The sequence below is a fragment of the Homalodisca vitripennis genome, unplaced genomic scaffold (assembly GCF_021130785.1).
Source record: "Homalodisca vitripennis isolate AUS2020 unplaced genomic scaffold, UT_GWSS_2.1 ScUCBcl_4237;HRSCAF=10297, whole genome shotgun sequence".
Lineage (NCBI taxonomy): Eukaryota > Metazoa > Arthropoda > Insecta > Hemiptera > Cicadellidae > Homalodisca > Homalodisca vitripennis.
The window spans coordinates 28,997-50,900 of record NW_025780342.1 but is presented as its reverse complement, the minus strand read 5'-3'; the positions used below and the strand labels follow the sequence as shown (position 1 = coordinate 50,900).

The window sequence follows — 21,904 nt, the reverse complement described above, 5'->3', positions numbered from 1 at the left end:
TGTGTCTAGTTTTTTATTAAGTGCATGTTTTAGAGTTAGTGAAGTTGACACCACAACATGGTGGTTGTGATTCCTGACTTAGGGTGTCACAACGCTCTGGTATGATTTGTTTATTTAACATAGTTTGTAGTTATGTGTTTAGGTTAGTTATTTACCTGAAGAAGAGTTCAGATTGTAGATCTCAAAAATGCAGTGTTACTGATTTTATTGTATTACTGAACGATGGGAAATGTCCGGAAAAATCCAGTTTCTTTCACAATCCTTCCAGCGTCAAAAATAAACTTCAAACAAAGAATTAAGTTTTATCCTTTTTTATTAACAGATTGACTGGTTTACAAAGTAAAATCAATTAAATGTTAAAGTGTGTAATTTTTGTTACAAGTGGCACAGAATAAAAAGAAATAAATACCTTGTATTATATCACAGTGAAATAATGTTATAAGCACCAAATAAATAGATTCCAAAAAAAATATTTTTGTTTAATATTGTTGCAGATATTTTTGTACAGTCCAAAAACATATTTATTAAACAAAAAAGCAGAAGCATGCTGTACATGCTAGTTACAATGAAGTGCTAACCAATTAGCAAAAGCAGTCAACAACTTTGACAGAGCATTGCACAATTAGAGGATTGCAAAGTTGAATTGACAATGTGTATAAGCCACATTGTTGTGACGGGCTTGATCACCACTCCACACTCCACTATTCAGCCTCATTAAAACTCTTGTTATTGTTCAATTCTAATAAACAACGGCTGGTTTAAATTATATAAATAAGCATGCAAGTATTTATTTACTCTTTTGAGCCAAACAAATAACGTATTGGTTTAGTATGTTGCTATTAACATTCATTTCTTTGAAATACAGTACTCAAGTACACTCTTCAAAGGTTAAACATTAATTTTTGTGTTTTTATGAAACTCAGTTTTTGGTTGAGATCTAAATTGGTCTTATCCTGCCTCCTGAATATACTTTAAAAATTGTTATGTAGTCTAAAATTATTTTTCACTAAAATGGTGTATGCAATATTATTGCTGTATTTGTTTTCTCTTTATATATAATTTGTGTGCGTGCGTGCGTGTGTGTGTGTGTGGTGTTAGAAATAGTAATTTACATAAATAAACAGAATTTTTGAACATGTGATTAACAGCTAAGAGAAATATCATGAACAGAGAAAACGTTTAGAAAAAAATTAATACACAATCAATACAATTTATCAATTCATCTTTTATTCGGACCAAAGGGTACTTTTGATTATAATTATTAACTGATTCCTGGTGCCTGTTTTAAATTTTCTAAGTAAATTTTGTTTCCATATTCGGTACTTCAATGAATAACATTGTTCAAAATTTTGTCGATGGCCTAATGCATGTTGGGAAACAAATTTTTCATCGTGTTTTTTAGACGAACAACGATGATTTATTCATTTTATTCTTTTGTGCAATGGGTTTATTGTTGGCCTAATAATCTATTTCTGTTATTTATGTAAATTTCTATTTACTTATGTTTAATTTTGTTTGTTTGCTGTATTATTTTGTACCGAATTTACAATACACATGAGGCTAGATACCGCTGAGGTCTTGGTAATGAATACTCGAAATTCGAAGTTTACGTATATGTTTTAATATTGGCAAATAAACATAAAAGCACCACTTCTAGTTGGTAAAATAAAATTAAAGTATTGCCACGTTGTTGCCAAATAGAGTATGAATGAACTAAAATATGATACACGGGATGGGCCTAAATATTCTAATGTTCTATGGATTGTACCTTTAAAATTAATAATAATTATTAAAACTTTAAAAATAACTTCCCTTTACTATGAACTGATCTCACAAACGCGGGGTTGTCAGCATTCTTGGCTCGACAATGCAGCTGTAGACGGAAAAGGGGAAGTCTAAAACATGAAGTAATTGGGCTTGAACTCAAGAAGTGAGCTCGAAAGAGCGAACTGCAACTCGCCTAAAACAAAATCACGACGGTATTAAACCATTTATCAAGACAAACTTATAATCACGACAATGTGGTCTCTTCAGAAGGACATCGCCACAAATTATTATCCAAGTTGATGTGGCAAATAAAACACATTCAAGGTAAGTTACTTTATAAGTTATAATTTTACTTTACATTACACTCAAATTAGATGTCTCGCATGAAAGGGTTAACTTATGATACGAAAATATAAAATTTTACCTACGGACAAGGCGCGCGAGATGTAGCTTTGGTAGCGAGGTTCGGCAGCTACAAAGTTCCTGAGAGAAATAATTAGGTGTCCCCCTAATACGCGTGCCAATTAGCTTATGAAACTGCCAAGAATATAGTACCAAGAACATCGGATGTAACTTATACTAACCAGTAACAAGTAACTGGGTTGCGAAAAATATGTCACTATATGAAGTAAAACTAATTAACGGTACAATTTTTATTATACCTTTTTGAAAACGGTAAATGCTGAAATATTGAAGTACCTTTGTACTGAGAAGTCTAACTTAATGTTTATTTATATATATAGGATTTGACAAAATCACCTTGGTTAGCAAAAAAGTTAGCCAGTGAAGATTCAAACATTTTATTAATGTACTGCTGAAAACTATAAACAATGTTTTTCCATATATTCTTTGAACAGATTCAAGCACTTGAATTTGAAATACGTTTTTGCGTAAAAATCTGCTGCCTGTGGAATGTAGCCAACAAGTAACAGCGTTTTGAACTTCTTCATCATTGGTAAACTGCTGAGATGCCAAGCCACGGCTTCATGGTCGGGAATAGGTTAAAGTCGTTAGGAGCAAAGTGTCAAGGGCTGTAAGGGGAATGATAAAAAACTTTCTATTTGAACTTTGTTAAAAGTTTCTCCTTCAGTGTGAGGGCGAACTTTTGGAACCCAACGAGCTGAGAACTTGTGGTAGCCTTGTTTCTGTCACTATGTCGTGAGGAAGACTCAAAGAAAATTTCAGGAAAATTATTGGAAAGTTTTCAACATTGTAGAGTGACGGTTCTCACAAAACGTTTTCATTAACCCCGTTGACGGAAAAGACATACTGCTCCTTTCTTCATCATGTTTAACTTTTTCATTAAAAAACTGCATCCATAGACAGACCACACCTTCTGTTATGATGTTGGGGCTATAAACCGTGCATAATTTTATGATGAATCTTGACTGCTGAGTGATTTTTTTTCCGAAAGAAATATTTATAACATCAGGCAATTTTCATGGGGGATTTATATTACGGCCACTTGTGTTATAAGGTTATAAATTAAACAGTGCGCCCAATAAAGGTATGATTCTCTGCCTTGCACAGTTAGAAAGCTTACTAAAACTGTCACACCGAAGTGAAACATGTGTGAGCGCTGCCTCCACTGCTATGCATAAACGGCAGTGGATCACCCCGAATGTATGCACAAAATTTAGTGAAATAATTAGACTAAATAATTATTTTCATTACGCTGCAACACTGGTGTGCTAGAGAGGTTTTGTTGTCAGGAACCAGTCGGCGAAGTTGCGCGCAGAGAGAACAACCAGGTACGTTCTCTCAGCTATGACCTGATGCAGTCCCAGCTGTGGGCTCTACTGCCTAGCTTCTGTACACAGCCGTCCGACATTGCTGTCTCGTTTGCGGTAAGCACCTTATTTCCTAACATTCCACATAAAAATTTAAGTACAGTACACAAAACTTGATAGGTCTGAAAGTACACATTTTTCTGAATTAAAACATTTCAGTTATTTTACTGAAATATTTAAAATTACGATTTCAAAACCTTAATGTAGATTAGTGTTGTGCTTAGAGGTGTGTCAATAGTAAAATTATTAAAAATGGATAAAGAATTGCAGAAAAAATTGAAAGTCTAAAACACTATTAGTTATGAATTTTAATTGATATGTTACAATCTTAAGCAGGCTAACGTTTAAACATATTTTAACATTTTATTCCTCTTTTTCTTCACATAGAAGCATTGAATTGAAGCAAGATGGATATTTCTTTGCCCATCCACTCACTTTGCTACCCAAAGGGTTTTAGTGTTCAATTCAATGTTACTATGTCAAAAAGAGGAGAAAAAAATCTTCCAATCTAGTAAAGGTACATCTGCTCTTTTGTACCCAATCAAAATTTTCACACTAAAATATTGCTTTTATTAATCAACAAAAACAAATACTGACTGTAATTGATGACATATTGGTGGATTCATATTAACCTGTCTACATGTTTACTTAATCAGTGAAAGTTGTCCTAAATTAAATCAAACTCTTTGTTGCCATTGACTACAACAACAAGGGCATTGTTAATAAAATTAAATGTCTACAAATATATAAGCCCAGTGAAGCCGAGTCAGATTACATTAGTATATGCATTTATTTTATCTATTCTTTTGTTTTTAAGTATATATGAAGGCCTAATGTGCGTTTGCCATCAAAACTGAACATCCATTTTAATGTCCAGAAATTGAATAGCATGGATTATTCTCAAACCAATAAAAATGTTGCTCTTATATGATTTGTTAGTAACATCTCCAACTATACTTGGGAAGTATATTGGAAAAGTCTACGACAATTGATCTGAAATAAATTACCTATTTTGGAGTATAATTTAACGCTAAATAATATTAAAAAGTCTTATATCACAAAGAAATAAATCCATATATTGAAATAAAGAGAAAAATAAAAAATATATATACCTAATGAAAACAGCATTTATGATTCAGTTAATTTGCTACCTAATTTCTGTATAATTAAAAATAACATGGGAAAAGAGCTCACATGGGCCTTAATGGCCTGTGCGTAGACTCGAGTTGAACATTTTAGGATTAGAATTTTATCTTGCAGTGTGTAGATTAGTTTTATAAAATTTTAACTAAAAGAAGTTGTCTGAAGTGGAATAACGTTGTAATGGATATGACTTAAGAATTTTGATAATTAGCAATATTTTAGAGAAAGTAAACAAAACAAATAAAAATACTGACTCGAGTGAACAAAAGTTAAGTTTAAAAGTTAATAAATATAGGATAATTACTTAGTGAAAACGGATTTTTGTATCTTTAGTGTGGAGAGAAGAGGAGACAATTCCGCCAGTCAGTTGTAGTTAGTCTTATGTCCGTGTGTGTGTGTGTAGTCAGCGGAGATAAGTGACTCAGCCTCCTCACTGCCGATGAGAATCAACAGTCTGTTGTGTGTACATGCAGGTAATCGCTAAACCACTGGGGAGTCTGCTCAGCAACCAGAAAGACCAGCGGTTGTCTGTGATGTCCGCACTGCGTCATCTGGTGACTTACGCAAGAGATAACAACCGGACCCAGGACGTGTCAGAGCTTGCGAGGTTCGCCAAGAATTACCTGCCTATCCTGTTCAACCTCTACACAACGCCTGTGAAGGGTTCTGATGAGGAGGGCATCAGGCTTGCCACCCTTGAAACAGTTAAGGTAGGAAAAGTTTGAAGTTTATATAATTACAGCTATAGCATATGCAGTGAAATCAAATCACAGAAATATTATAAATATTTGAGTTTTTATATCATTAAAGTCATTAACTTTAAGAACTTAAATTCAACAGCTTTATTCAATTAGTATATATATAATACATACAACAAGAGTACATAACAGAAAATACGAGATATATATATTTCCTGTTTTATATATATATATATGTTACCGGCAAAGTGTAAAATCAGGCATTGTATAGAATACCTAGGCATTCTATACATTGCCAAAAGTAAGCAGGCAAAATGTGAAATTTTAAACATTTTATACTTTGCCTAGGCAATTCTATAGAATGCCTGCTGGTGTTCAGGCAGAGTTAAAAATCTGTCTGTTCTATTGTTTTCAAGTTACAACGTGCTTGCCTCACCTACTCCCCCCGCCCATCCCCGCTATAACGCTGCTCTCAGTTCTGTTCCGTCACGCCACAGTATTGTGCTAGGCCTACGCTTCAGTTCTGTTCTGTCGTGCCACTGTATTGTTGCTTGGAAAATGTCACAAGTTAACAGTAGTATCAGTAGTTCTAGTGATCGTTTATCGCTAATGAAACTTCGTTTTAGTGCCGAACTTGTAAAAATTCGGAATGCAAGTGCTAAAAATAGTGTTTTTTTTGACTGAAAGACGACTATAAGAAGCTGGTGTTGGAGGTCGAAGATGCCAAGGCCAAGCCAGAAAGGAACCTCGTCACTACTGGCTACTCAACAGGTATGATGTAATGATCGTAGAAAATGTGCAAAAACTAATACACCCATTAAAACAAGGAGACAGTGTTGTAAAATTTTATGTCCACGATTCAGATTTATTTACTGTTCTCCATGAAGCTCATGTAGCTATTGGTCATGGTGGAAGAGATCGAATGTTAAAAGAGCTAGATATTAAGCAAAAAAATGTTAACACGTCATGATGTTGAGCTATATATTAGTTTGTGTGAGCCATGTCAGAAGAAACTAAGGGGTTCGAAAAGAGGAGTGGTAGTAAAGCCCCTGATTTCATCAGAATTTTAATTCTCGTTGTCAAGTAGATTTAATTGATTTCCAGTCACAGCCCGACAGGGAGTTTAAGTTCATAATGGTCTATCAGGATCATTTGACAAAATTTGTGATTCTTAAGCCTCTCAAAACTAAAACCGCTGAGGAAGTAGCATATCACCTAGTTGATATTTTTACTCTCATTGGAGCACAAAGTATATTGCAGTCAGACAATGGAAGGGAGTTTGCAAACAAAATAGTTTACAATTTAAAAGATTATTGGCCTACTTTAAAAATCGTTCATGGCAAACCACGTCATTCTCAAAGTCAGGGTAGTGTAGAACGTGCAAACCAAGATATTGAAAACATGAATTTCGACTTGGATGCAAGATGAAAAAACTGACCGTTGGAGTGAGGGATTGAGATTTGTGCAACTTATGAAAAATAGAGCTTTACATTCAGGAATCAAAAGAACGCCCTATGAGGCTCTCTTCGGCTGTAAAGTAAAGGTCGGTCTTACAACATCTTCTCTGCCTCGAGACATTTTGGATTCCATTCACAGCGAAGAAGATTTGGAAAGAGTGGTTAATAACATGCACACAACAGAATCACAAACAATGTCAAGTCTAGAACCTCCACTCCAAACCGATCATAACACTTCAGAAGTTAATGAGGCAACCGTTGATGTCTCGGTCAGTTCTAGCCTTCTACAAATGTGTAGCGTTTGTTTGCAGCAAACTAATGAGAAACAAAACTGCACAAAATGTTTAGCGGACATACATATTTCATGTGGCCATTCAATTCAGGAGTGTGATGATACTGAAAAAACCCCTGTTGTGTGTCCCTTGTTTTAATTCGGAAAATATTGATAAAGAGAGGAAGAGGTCAAAAGCTTGTCTTGAAAAACAAGCTAAGAAAATGAAAGCTAATTCCGATAAAAAGTTTCCCCCCGTCACCAAAGGAGTCACTGTTCGTGTTCCAATTCCTGACGTTGACAAAGGAAGAGGTGACTTGAGAAATATTTTGGCAGTGGTCATGGATACGACAGAAGATGGGTTTTACAAATTAGGGACCGCCAACGGAGTTTTGAAACAACTGTACCCAAGGTCACAGTTTACAGTTTGCCAAAAAAGCCTAGTTCGAGTAGAAGACGTGCCTGATCAAGAAACAGGACTTCGTACCGTTGCAACAGCTCAGTCAACAGGAAGCGGCCAAGGATTTGTGAGATGCACTTGCAAAACTAAATGTCAAAACCAAACAATGTGCTTGTGTTAAAAACAATCGAAAATGCAACTCGAAGTGCCATAGTTCTCTTTCCTGCTGTAACAAGTAATTTCTTAAATTAATATTTCACTTTTAAATTTTACTCTAGTAAAATAGGAGGATTTTCAGATCCTATGTTTAATACATTTCATGTTTGTTATTTGCAATAAACAATGTTTAACAATGTTGTTCATTTTATACTTTGCCTGCAAAAACTTTCGACATTCTATATAATGCCTAGGCATTATACACAATGCCTAGGCAAAGTTTGTACAATTGCTAAGAAATGAGTTTATTTCATACTTTGCCTGGATTCACTCGGCAATGTATACAATGCCTAGGTATTCCATACAATGCCTGAATTGTACACATTGCCGGTAACATATATACAGGAAATAGAGAAAGTTTAAAATACAATTATTACAGTTGTTAAAAGGTTATAATTAAAACAGTTACAATTGAAATATAATTATTGAGTAATCTACCTCCAAAATCATCACAGGAATTCATTAAAGGAATATATAGCCTTGTTGTTGAGAAACTTTTAAAAATTGTATTCTAAACTACTGATTGTAACCTCTGACTTAATTTCAGTAGTAAGATTGTTGTAAAATTTTGATCCCATATACTTCGCTTTTTTAATTTGTAAGGTATGGAGGCTTATTGCTGTATTATTACAATTTCTTGTGAAATGGTTGTGATTAACTCATACCAATTCCAGTTCCTGAAGTTTACTTTTGATTGACGAAATAGTTTCAAAAATATACATCCCATAAACCGTCATAATATTTTCTTGTTCTTCTTTCTTCAAATACTTAACTTTTTTATTGAAACAATACATTTTGGTTTCTTTCATAAACATAAAACATTTGTAGCAGAATAGAAGACATCATTATGGTCATCATCTTTACGGATGGTGAAAAACTGCCTTAAAGTTGAACTGGTCATTGTATTTTTTATTTAATTAAACATAAAAGAGAGTGTGATCCCTTTTTGAGCCTTATTCTGGCCACCCTCATGGGTCACTGGTGGGTGACTTCTAAAAAGTGCTTCAACCACAGACAGGATTTGAACCTGTGCTATCTCTCAACTAAATCCAAATTCCTACGTCGTATACTGCTCAGCCATCTGCACTACATACCACACATGGGGGACATATGGCTCAAAGTAAATGTTTAGGCGTATAGAAATTTGATTAAAATTATATTTTTATAATTATTAATGTAAGTACGGTACATAAGTCATATATTAGTTGAGTTTTTGGTATTTTAGCCTTAACTAGCACAGCTTCTTAACCTCTTGAACAGAGTTAAAAACATTTACTGCAAAATCAGTAACTGTGCAAAACATAGTTTTATGTATAATTTTATTCAGAAAAAGATGCAGCATATTATAAACAGAAATAATAAAAATTGGGTTTACTTTTTATGTTCATGGATGTATGAAGTTATAACTTTTATTTTCTATGAACCATTTTTTTATTTTCTGCAGCCCAGAGAAATAACTAAACGCCTTCAATTTAAAAAAATACAAATTATTTGGATTGTTACGCTGCAAGGAAATTTCTACTTATAATACAGAACGAAAACAATGTAAAACTAAAACAGAACAGAGCTGATTCAAACAGCAACAGCTGTAGAGATTGCATCTTTAGTTTTTAGCAGCCAGTAAAATATCAAGGAATCTGCCAATTACAATATAACTCTCCTATTACTATTTGAATGAAGATTGTTCATAAGATGACATAATTAGTAGATGATGTTTAATGCGTCGCAAATTACGACTCTGTACCAGTTCCAGTCAGGAAAAAAATTGTTGTAAATTACGATTCTGCCATTTCCAGAGTTAACTGAATTTAATATTTTCCCTTAGTCTATAGGTCTTTATTTCTTTAAAATTAGTTTTTTTTTTAATAAATTCCAGGTGTACTTGTCGGTGTCACCCAGTGAGCTGTGCTCGGAGCTGTTTGATCGTGCTCTTGTAAAGCTAGACACATTGGAGAAAAACGAAAACTTTGTCCGCGAGAGTGTTTTGGATCTGTTGCGATCGTTGGCCGTTATACCAGGACATGGACAAGGTGAAGGATCTCTACACACGGACTGTTGCCAGACTCAAGGAAACCACAGACCACAAAAGAACAGAAGAAATACTACAGGTAGGATTTAGTCTTGTTGTTACTCTACCTTAAAGTTACATTTTACTACAATTACAGGTTTAGTAATCTTTGTTATTGACCCGTTAAAAAAGTTTACAATATTAGGTATTCAAGCAAAAAAAATTATTTCTACACATTTTTATGATTTTATTTATTTTTGTTAAAATATTGTACAATATATTTTATGAATTGTTAGAATTCCATCTCATCTCATGTACAAGTATGTTTTTTTTAGATAAGAGTAACTTCACACATTTATCTATTTTTTGTGCATAATTTTGATCAATAATAAAATACTTCAATATATAAAAACAAACCTTTCCATACCTTTGTCATAAAAGATTGCTGCCAGAATTAAAAGTGAGTACAATTTGATGTTTGATGCTGTTGTTGTTGCAAAACGGATCTTCAAGATGTCTTTTCTGTTGAAAAAACAATTGGTACTCTCTGGGTGCTAAATTGTGGCTGTTGTGGGGATTATCAATTGTTTGTAGCAAAATGCTTGTAATGAGATCTTGAGTTTTTTTTGCTGCATGTGAACAAAAATGTTGCAAAACGTGTTTTTCAATAGATTAAACATTCAATAAAAATATCATAGAGAACAAACACTTCTTGAAACAATAGGAAACTCCATTGTCGTTGATTATTGGGGGTTTTCCACTCTACTCCTTATTATGAACATTATTTTGACCATATTTTACCCATTTGAATGCCATTCCATCACTTATAATATTTCGTCCATACACCTCACAATGTGAAATATGCATTAATTTGTGTACAAAGAAATGTGTTTATCTGTTGCTTGATAATAGATGAAGTTAGACAACACACAATTTCAAAGTTGTACACAAAAAGTACATCTCTTAAATATTATAAGCAAAATGATAAAAAAATTCTTACCGTCTTATTAAAACAATATTTCTCCTGTCTTCATGAAATTTATGTAACTAAAACTTTTTTTTAAACAGATAAAAATTTTGCAATTTCATCACCTTGATGGGGTTTCCTATTAGAAAAATTTGCAATTACATCACTTCGATGGGGTTTAGTATTTGAATAATTTGCAATTACATCACCTTGATGGGGTTTCCTATTTGAATAATTTGCAATTACATCACTTTGATGGAGTTTACTATTTGACAAATTTGCAATTACATCACTTCGATGGAGTTTACTATTTGACAAATTTGCAATTACATCACCTCGATGGGGTTTTCCTATTTGAATAATTTGCAATTACATCACCTTGATGGGGTTTCCTATTTGAATAATTTGCAATTACATCACCTTGATGGGGTTTCCTATTTGAATAATATGCAATTACATCACCTTGATGGGGTTTCCTATTTGAATAATTTACAATTACATCACCTTGATGGGGTTTCCTATTTGAATAATATGCAATTACATCACCTTGATGGGGTTTCCTATTTGAATAATATGCAATTACATCACCTTGATGGAGTCTCCCATTTGAATAAGTAATCTTTTGCAGGATGCTAGAGGATCTGTGTTCGAGTGACACAAAGGGATGCCAAAACAGTTTCTGAATGAGTATCTGCCAGAGATTCGAGATCTTCTACTGGAGTCACTTTCGACTTCAGCTCCTAGCAGTAAAGGGGTGAGTTATTTTTTATATATTTGCACTTGATGTAGCATGGCTTTTGTTAGCCATAAGTATGAAGTGAGTACAAATCTCTTACTGATAGACTGATTACTCTGTAAATCGTGTTTAAAGTTGAGATCTATAAAATATTTATACTATGAGGAATGGGTAAAATGTACCATTAGTTTTAATTTGGGGAAGATCAAATTTAATTTCTTCGTGAATTAATTGCCAGTGGCGTGAAATAAATAGATATTTGCGTGTTAAATTGTTTGGCTATATGGTTTTCATCCAAAAACTTGAAATCTTTACATTTTTATTTATTTAATGTTTATATATTATTTTTTATATGTATATAATTAATTTTGTTTTTTGATGAAAACGATATAACTAAAAAAAAATTTCCAGACAAATATCTATTTATTTTATGTTAAATTTCATTCTTAATCCAAGGAAACAAAAAATTATAGGCCTACTTTATTCCCAAATTGAGTAATATAAATTTTTGTAAGGATGTGTCATTTCTCCTTGTCAGGGTTGTATATATATATATAACAATTTCCAAGATATTATTTGCTTTTTTATATGTTTGTGGACTACATTTAATAAGAAGTAAACCTAAAAAAAGAAATAGCTTGATATCTTAAAAAATAGCCTAGTAATGAGTTGTTTACAAAACTACATACATTTTCTCCGAAATGGCTTGGAATTTTAAATACATTACTTGATATAACGGTCGGGGATGAAAGTGTTAAGTATATAGATCAATTCATTTTTGAGATGTCTCGCAGACAGAGAGCCAGTTAAACAGAAAATACACTTTTACAGCCCCCTGGCAGACAGAAGACAATGTCTGGCAGCCTATTGAATGGTAGACTTCAATGATGCCCAGGGGAAGTACATGCACCATCATCGGACTCGATGTTCCTCATAAAGAAATGATGCTTCATACAAAATTTCAAGTCCATAGATCAGTTTGTTCTCAAGATATCGTGTAGACAGACTGACAGACAGACAGATAGCAATTACATTTGTCCATACTCTTGAGTGATAGGCTTCACTAACGATCAACCAATGATACATCTCCAGTAATTCTGTTGTTAAAAATACACTTGTAAAAGTGCATGAGGTTTATTATTGTTCAAGATAGCTACCAGTAAACCTAGCTCTTAAATTGGGTAAATTTTAGTGTACAGCATTTCTTACGTACTTGCTTTGCTTGTGTGACAGCCCCGCTTGCGCTGCCTCCTACTGCTGTTAGACCATGCTCGCACGTCAAACCAGGAGATGATAACGGCAGTGATACCGGAGGCTGTGCTGTGCTGTCGGGATATCAACGCCCGCTGCCGCCAGTCGGCTTACGATCTGCTACACAAGATGGCTGACAAGATGGCGGAGAGTGGTCGGCTGGAGGCCTACGTGAAGATGGTGATGGGCGGACTGGCGGGGACCCCCCAGCTCGCCAGTGCCACTCTGCTTGCCTTGGCCTCCATCACCCACCACACTAAAGGTACATTGCTATTGCTGTTAGTTTTTAATTCATTTTTACTTCCCCCTATAAGTATTTCTTTTGTTTCCAAATTTCTAATAAAAATACCCTGGAATTGGTTTATTCAAAATATAAATAAAAAAGTGCTCCCAAAGATTGATATTAAATTGTTAATTTTATATTATTAACTCCACATTACAGGGTCATCTTTATATTAGTATAATGAATGGTCAAGTAAAACCATTAAAGAAAATTATTTTATTCACAGACATGTGTTCCGATATTCAACCATCATTAGTGTGTATATTAATCTCTAAATAAATAATAGACGACTAAATATACACATGTGGGACCATTAAAAACAGATGTTAAATTTATATGACACAGTTGTAATTTGGTAATTAAATTATTGTGTGTAATACTTTAATTTTTTCAAAAATTGATTTTCTATTATTTTTCAGATTGCTAATTAAAATGTTATGAAGATCTCTATTATAATTTAGGTAGATATTTAATTCTATATTAGATAGATATCGAAAGAAAAGGAGAAAAATTAAACACGAAAAAAGAATTTAAAAAAAAGAGTTTTAGTTAACCATTCATTATACTAAATTGGTACTATTTTTTTGCCCATCAGTTACATAATTAACATAAAAGCATAAACTGTGTATATATAAAAATTTAAAGATTTTATAATTAAATTAATATTGTAAAACATTTTAAACTACAGTAAAATGAAGAAATTGCAATAAAAAATAGAAGATTTGTAAAAAGTAACAAGAGACTACATCGATGTGAGTAAAATACATCTGAAGTGTAATGAGTGGTGTAACACAGTTTACAGCTAGAATTAATTCATACATTGTGTTATTTTAGCTGTTTATTTGATACATTTGCATAATTAAACGGCTTTTATATTTAGTTATTTACTTCACCTGATAACGTAAAATATAAAAAACGTAGTTAAATATCCGCTTAAGGTTCTTACATTTGTTTCACACTGTAACATTATCCCCCTGAGAGTAATTAATTATATGTGTACAAATATAAATTTTCAAAACCTTTTTACATTTACACCGATAAGGAAAAATAACTTGTACTCAGTACATAATTTGTATTATGTTTCAGAGAGTATACCGGAAGATATACTGGACTTGATTCTGAACAACGTCTGCTTGTTGTGTTGTTCTGCCTCTCGAGAGATCGTGGGCTCCACCCTCAGCTACCTGAAGGTGTTCATCACCTCTCTAGCGTCGGACACTGTCACCCCTTCCGTACCGACCATTGTGAGTAGAGCGAAACACAGAACTGTCTATTTAAATTGTTAACCTGATTTAAGAGTCGATAACGTGATTGTGTCTGTGCAGGTGAAAGCGATTATCAGCATGACGGACGATTGCAAGAGACACTTCCGTAACAAGACCCGAGACATATTGGCGAGACTTGTGCGGTGGTACGGCGCAGACAGCGTCATGTCACTGTTGCCGGAGAGTGAGACCGTGATGAGGGCGAGGGTACGTAACATGCGCAAGATACAGGACCGCAAGAAGAGACAGTGGCAGCAGTTACGCGATGAGAAGAAGGCTAATTCTGACGAAGACGAAGATCAGTTTTCTGTCAAGAGCAAACCAAAGAGGTGTGTAAACAGTACTTAGTAATTTTTAACTATTAGTTATCAAGGATTTTTAATTATATTGGTTTTAGACCAGTAAATTCTGATTTTGTTTTCAGCTGTACTAATTAAGGCTTTTGAAATAAATAAAACTTAATTTTCAGTATCGATGAAATCCTGGCTACCTTGGATGATTCTGACATGGAAATGGATGAAATGGTGGATGACAGACAGAAAGCTAAAGCTAAGAGAAAGAACAATAAGGTTTGGATAAGGGAAGATGCGGACGATATTGTTGACTTCACGGATATTTCTACAACAAAGAAAATAACAGGTTAGTCGTATATCTATAAGGATTTCGTTGTGTAGTTCTGTTATTTATTTGGAGATCCAGTGTTGAGGATATTTAAGACTAAGATGTAGTGAGAGACTAGATATTTAAATTGAAAAGAGCTGAATAGTTCAAATAACTAAGTCTTTTTTATTTGAACACTTTGAAAATAATTAGAATGCTTTAAAAGCCAACTGGAGTGAAATGGCTTTGAGTTTTTCCTCATAAGAACAGTGAAACTCATACAATTTTATTATGTAAAATCGTAGAATTATGGAAGATGTCTTATTTTTAAAATCTTATTAATACGCATCCAAACACTTATTAGTTTTTTTTTTTAACTGTGTAATTTTTTAAAATATTTAAACGATGAAGTTCAAAGAAGTTTAGAGATATTTTTCTGACTAATAAAAAAAAACCATAAAATCATATGATGCACATTAGTTTTATTTTTGAAATTATACATCTTCCATTAATTTACGACTTAAAATAAGGTCATAAACATGCATGAGGCTTAACATGGCTCTTATGGGATAACAATTATCATGGTCACCACTACAGCCGACTCTTAACCCTTTCCGGGCCAGGTGGCAGTCTCCTTGATATTCGTCGTTTTCTTAAATAAATACGTCAAATGATTAAAGTTTTATGTTTTTTTTATTTCCTGGTATATTTGTAGATAATTAATATGATATCATTTTTATTTTGGAGGTCTATGCATTTTTATTTCGTAATTGTCACATGACATTATCAGCTGACTCGATCTTTTGTTGTTAATTCTTTATGCTTTAGTGTAATCGTATTATTGTATGCTGGATTCTTCTTCACTATTTTATTTTGTGGTTGTAAATATTACTAGTGTTAGTTGTTACGTGCTTAGAGCTATTGTGTGTAGTAGTTACAATGACTGACAATTTTTGATCTCACGGGATTGAAATTGTAAGTAGCATATTTTTGTAAATAGAAAAAGTGTAAATAAATTTCAAATAAAATTGTGTGAATATTTCTTGGTAAATAGTGTTTTTTTAACTGTATTGAAACTGTTTATGGATCCTACAATCATCTGTTTACCGGTACATCCATAATGTGAATATTTATTATAAGTTTTTTTGCAATGTAAGAGTCAGTTGCTTTAACACTTATAAAATGTTGCGAAGTACAATTATGCGTATATTTATACGAAATGTGTCATAAAAAATGTATTTATGAGAGAAATAACACAAAATTTTGTATGGTTGTTCCTTTCTAAATGTACAATATAATAAAATAGCTTCCCACAGTAAAATTATTTTTCCTTTTTTAGTTATTTGTAAAAAAAATAAAAAATTTTTATGTAATCTATTAAAACATTATTTTTTACATCTACATCTATATATTTTTTTGTTGATAGTATAAATCTATCTATATGAGTAATTTGGTGCAACTTTTTAGACGTAATTCTCTAATTTTTATGAAAAATTATAAATTTTAATCTAAGAGACTGCAAAATCGCCAATTTTAGCCTGGCACTTTTGACTAGTCACAAGGGGATATTAAATGTGAAAAATGTTGCAACATCTCATATTTGGTCCTGGCCCTGAAAGGGTTAATAAATGATTTTGTTCACAGTTCTGTTAAAACTTATTATTATATGTTATTTGTGAAAGGGGTTAAGAAATACATTGTAAGTTTGTGTTAGCTGATACTACTTTTTGCGTGATATTTGTCAGTGTCTTTGGCTGGTTACAGATCTATTATAAAATCTTAAGTATAAGGAAAATAAAAAGTTTCAACTCCAACATCTACAATAAAATCTTATATAAACTTTCATGTTCCTTATTTAATAAATCACTTTGAATTATTCCACAATTTAACTGTATCAGTGGTTAATTTTGTTCTGTTTAAAATGTTACAGCAACAAAACCCGACCAGAAAGACGGGATAGGTATCAGGCAGGTGGAAGTGAAGAAGAAAAAAGAGAGTGGATTCAAACGGGCTCCTGACGGACGGATGATCATCAAGGATGATAGCGATTCGGATGATGAGCCCCGCAGCAGGAAGCACAGTCACGTGCCTGGTCTCTCAGATTCAGGTAGTTTGGGACAACGTTCAAGGCTTTAAACTTCTCTTTGTTAATTGTCATCAGTAAAGATTATAGTGTGCGAATATCTTCACACCCATGCATTTTATTATTTAGTGTAGGCTTGTTTTATACCTCTGTAATGTGTATTATAGACAATTTAATAAGTAAAATACAACAGCAAAAAATAAATTAAAACTTTTTAAACCAGAACTGTCCTTATAATTTTTAAAATAAAATAAAAATTTTTGAGCATAGATTTTTTAATGTTGAATTTTGAGTAAACAGAATTTTACTATCAAGTTATAAGCCAAACGATGTATTACTACAACAATATTTTTTAAATTCTATTCTCGTAGATAATGTTGATAATTTTCAATAAAATTAGTAAAATTCAGTCATGGATTTGCAATTTGATTTTCAAAGTAACCATAGTGGTTTATTTTAAATTTTTAAGTAAAGCAGAATAAGCTTTACCAGGAGCTTATTTAGTTATTCGGTTATTCCATTTTTATTTGTGCTATAATTCAAGTTTAACTTTTGCTATAAAACTTGTATTTTATGATTTGCACGTATTATATATTTATAGATAGTAATGTAATACATGCGGAAAAGCTTCAAAGCTTATATTAATGTTATTGCATTGTATTATAGTAAATACATTACAAATAGATTATGGATTAAGTTAAAACTGTCAATAATTAATAATTATCTATCATGAAATCAATTCTCTTTCCACCAAGTCCACTAAAATGAAAAGGGTTTAGTTTTAGGTCAAACTGTTATTACATTAATATATATATTTTGTTCACTCAAATGTTTCATTGAAAATATTTAATTCGTCTTTCATAAGAGCAGAATTATGACTGTTTTACCAGTTAGTACAAAGACTAGTAACCTGAAATGAATGATATGTTCCACAGAAGATGAGGAAGACCTAGACGAGGCTCGCAGCACTGTGTCGTCGGTGGTGGTCGGACGCAAGCGGAAGTTGAGCATGAGCACCACAGCCTCATCCGTTCAGCCTCCCTCGAAATACCAAGGTACGTGACAACTGTCAAGTCCTACAGATTAACTCACTATAACTCTCTGTTGTGAGTAAATGAAATTAAATACCTACAGAAAATTTAAGACACCTGCTACTTTGTTACATTTAACCTGCAAAAATTAAAAACCCCAAAAATAATTCAAAATTATGTATTAAAAATAATAAACTGAATATAATTTTACAACAAAATCTAAAATAAAAGCTCAGTAGTAATCAAAACTAATTAAAAAATATACATGCAAGGCCAGTTAAAAAAATATTGTAACTTTAAAAAAAAATATTTATTCATTAATCTCAATTTTATCCCACCAATCAGCAAGCCAATTTAAATACTAAGGGAAGGTTTGATTAAAAATCAATTTAAATGCCTTGGTTGGCTGCCTAACCTTGGAGTTATTTCGAGTATGAATTTCACTGCAGTATTTTGGGAAACATTAATAATTATTTAAAGTTTTACTCCTTCTATAATAAAAAGCAAAATAACTGAAAATAAATTTGATTTGGTGACACTGGACACGTTTTGAAATGAGATATCAAAGGGTTGAAATATTTGTATTTCAGTATTATCACAAAACTGGTGATGAGTTATATTGGAAGTGATGGTGTGCAATGGTGTTCCAAAACTAGCATGCCATTATATGAAAAGATTAGTTTTGTACACTTCCTTAGAAAACGAATTAAAAATGATTATTAAAATGTTTTGAACATCATAAATATTAAATTAACTGATTTTTTATTTTTGTTGTTTTGATATAAGAAAAACATATTTACTAGATAAATAACATGCTTTTTGTACTCTCTTCTTAATAGTGAATTACATAATATAAACATAAGTTGTAATGTAAGTAATTGAGGTTATGGTTGGTCATTTATGAAGAAGGATCACTTATATCAAACTTGTACTTTTGTTGAAAGAAAAGTTTCATGCTCACAATTTTTAATTACAGAATTTTACTGTTAGTAATTTAAAACTCTACACAAATATACATTTTTAGTTCCCGTGTAAAGTGAAGCCATCCTGTAAAAAAAATTATTCTTTCAGCCGGAGGTGTGGGTATCCACAGACCTATAAAGAAGACAAAACCAGGAACCAAAGCCAGCTCTGTGGTCACCGGAGCCAATTACAAGTCGAAGAAAGCTCAGGGAGATGTGAAGAGGAAGGGACAACCGGACCCGTATGCGTACGTCCCTCTGCGGAAAGATACGCTAAACAAAAGGTTTGTTTCAAAAACACTGTCAAGTGTTGCAGTAATAATGTGTAGTAACGGTTGTTCGTACACAATGTATACGGCGAGACATTGAAAATACACATCATATTCTACTTGTATTAGATTTTTTAATCTTGCAAAACCATCTTAATTTGTTTATTAGCCTTAACCATCTTACTGATTGTAATTTTTCGTAAATCTCAAAGCTTTTACAGCTAGGATGTTTTTATTTGTAAAAATATAAATACTTATTAAAATATGAAACTTTTTGTCTTTTTTTAGAAAGAACAAAATACTAACAGTATATTATTAAAATGTATTATAATATCCGTCACATGTAGTCTTGACAAACTTAAAGCAAGTAAAATTAATACTAATGAAAAGAGTTCAAATTTTATTACTGAACAAAAGTTTACAGAACAGGTGAATAATAGGTTCTAAATAAAAATTTTATAAATATAAAATACACTTTTGTACATTCTTTTTCTGGCTGTTACCGTATGCTGTATAATTTTTCAATATTGTCTAAATAAAAAATGTATGAATTAAAGTTTGTTATGTATATCTTACAATTGTTATTATATATATTCAATTTTTATAAATGGCAATAGCTTAATTTAATTTTTTTGATAAACATTTAAACACAAAAAGTACTTGCTCCGCCGGGACTTGAACCCGGATCTCCTACTTGCCGGGTAAATGCGCTACCACCACAGAGCCTTACCTTTTATGATTAAATTATTTTGTATTTGGCCGTATCTGTCACATATGCGTTTTAAATAACCAAAATAACACATGGTCGGAAGACCAAATACCTGTCAAATGACTTTTATTTATATTAATTAAATTTGTATGATTGGTAATAGTCTAATTTAATTTTTTCAATTAATATTGAATCAAAAAATGTACTTGCTCCGCCGGGACTCAAACCCGGATCTCTCACTTGTGGAGCAAGTACATTTTGTGATTCAATGTTTATTGAAAAGATTAATTAGCCTATTTCTATTCATACAAATTTAATTAATGTAATGTATATATGTATAAAACAACTATTTTTCTTTAATATTTGCTATGCTGTACATACTGATTAAATTTTTGATAACGGCACCATGGTCATCGCTAAACGCTCACAAGCGTGAATCTAATGGTTTGGCAGTGCTCTAATGCATCATGATCACTCTTCTAGCACTTCTTGGGTTAGCTTTGTAAGTTTGTGACAGGTGAATTACAATGTTGGTATAGAATAAAAATACCAAATTTCATAACTTACAGTAAATAAACAACTTGGGGAACATTTTTATTTTAAATTATTGTATTAACATCAGTAAGTCCATTTATGTGCAATAAAAATAATAACATTTCTTTTTCAGGAAAAAGATGAAAGCGGCTGGACAGTTCAAAAAACATTCTGAATGGAGCAAAGAAAGGAGTGAGAATAGGGTCCAAGAATAAAATGAAGATGAAGCAAAAGAGAAAGTAGAAAGTACTTTTAACACTAAATGTGTGTATAAATATGTATGTACATAGTTATATATGTACTGTTATTGTACAGATAAAAATAATTGTTATGGAATTAGTTTTTATTTAGAAATTCCTCCTTTATTCCCTGGGGACAGTGCAGTGAATATCTCAAGATGAAAAGATATTGTGGAAAAAATGGAAGCTTAAAGATAGAAAATGTGATGACTAGATAGTCCAATTGACTAGTATCACAAGGTTTATTTGGTAAAGTGATAATGGTTACTGGCAAATAAATTAGCTGATAAAAGATAGCTAGGAACAATAATAATTCACTATTTGGGACCAAGAAACAGACACACACGCAGCTGTTTTGTTGTCTTTCTTTGTTTTTGTATGGATTGTATAATGTGCACTGGCATAGCACAAGTAGGCTATTCCTAGGGCAAACAAAAATTACAAACAAGTTACAGTAGTTTTCACCAAACAAAAGTAGTTAGATAAAATAGGTTTGTATTACTCGTACTTTAAAATTCGAGTATAATCAAATCAAGCGTTACTTGGAAGTGTCGTTTAAGTGTAAACATTAGGTAACCTTAACTGTATATGACTGTGACAGTGTGTTGTGCATGTAAAGCGATGATACTTAGGTTGGATGTGGCCTTGAAGTTTTCATGTTGACATGAATAATATTCTGCTTTGGTGAATTGTCCACTCTTGATTCTTGTTTTGAAGTCTTTTTTTGTTAATGCTGTTAATTCTTTACTACCGGTATCTACAGTATAATGTAGCTTGATTACTATCTCGTATTTACGAACTTGTTACTGTATTTGCAGCACATACCATACTAATCCATCCCAAGCCGCTAATGGATTCCATATTATCCTTTTTACTGATAATCTAAATATAACAATTTACCATAACTGTTAATTTGATCTAAATTCAAATTTATTGTACATTCTAATCAAATCTAATAATCTGGTGTAAAAACTATACAAAATACTAATTACTAGAGCATTTTTCTTATCTAAGGTTTCAAGGTATATCACCTTATCTTATTATCTGGGCAGACAACAGATAAGATATATTTGGTGACTAGCTAACCACGGCTCCATTTAAGCTATTAAATAAACATGGAAGATCTTTACTATAGAAATGAATTAATACAATAACTATATTTTATTGTTTAGCTAGGATTATCAATTCTCAAACATTAATACACACAATGAAGTTTCAAAAAACA

At 32.3% G+C, this 21,904-nt stretch overlaps 2 protein-coding genes across 2 annotated transcripts; both read left to right on the top strand.

The window, feature by feature from the left end:
* Positions 1-3,479: 3,479 nt before the first annotated feature.
* Positions 3,480-12,331, top strand: LOC124372859 (RRP12-like protein; the record flags this gene model as incomplete). The annotated part of the gene is made up of 4 exons (XM_046831271.1): positions 3,480-3,614; positions 5,174-5,410; positions 9,619-9,850; positions 12,285-12,331. Coding segments are annotated over 4 exons (651 nt in total), but the record flags the coding sequence as incomplete, so codon positions are not given.
* Positions 11,409-20,776, top strand: LOC124372860 (RRP12-like protein). Its single transcript, XM_046831272.1, has 9 exons — positions 11,409-11,471; positions 12,687-12,966; positions 14,074-14,231; positions 14,313-14,581; positions 14,722-14,891; positions 16,783-16,959; positions 17,871-17,990; positions 19,038-19,212; positions 20,574-20,776. Exons 2-9 carry the CDS (start codon positions 12,744-12,746, stop codon positions 20,653-20,655), a joined length of 1,374 nt encoding a protein of 457 aa, XP_046687228.1. The 5' UTR covers positions 11,409-11,471; positions 12,687-12,743; the 3' UTR covers positions 20,656-20,776.
* Positions 20,777-21,904: the final 1,128 nt, after the last annotated feature.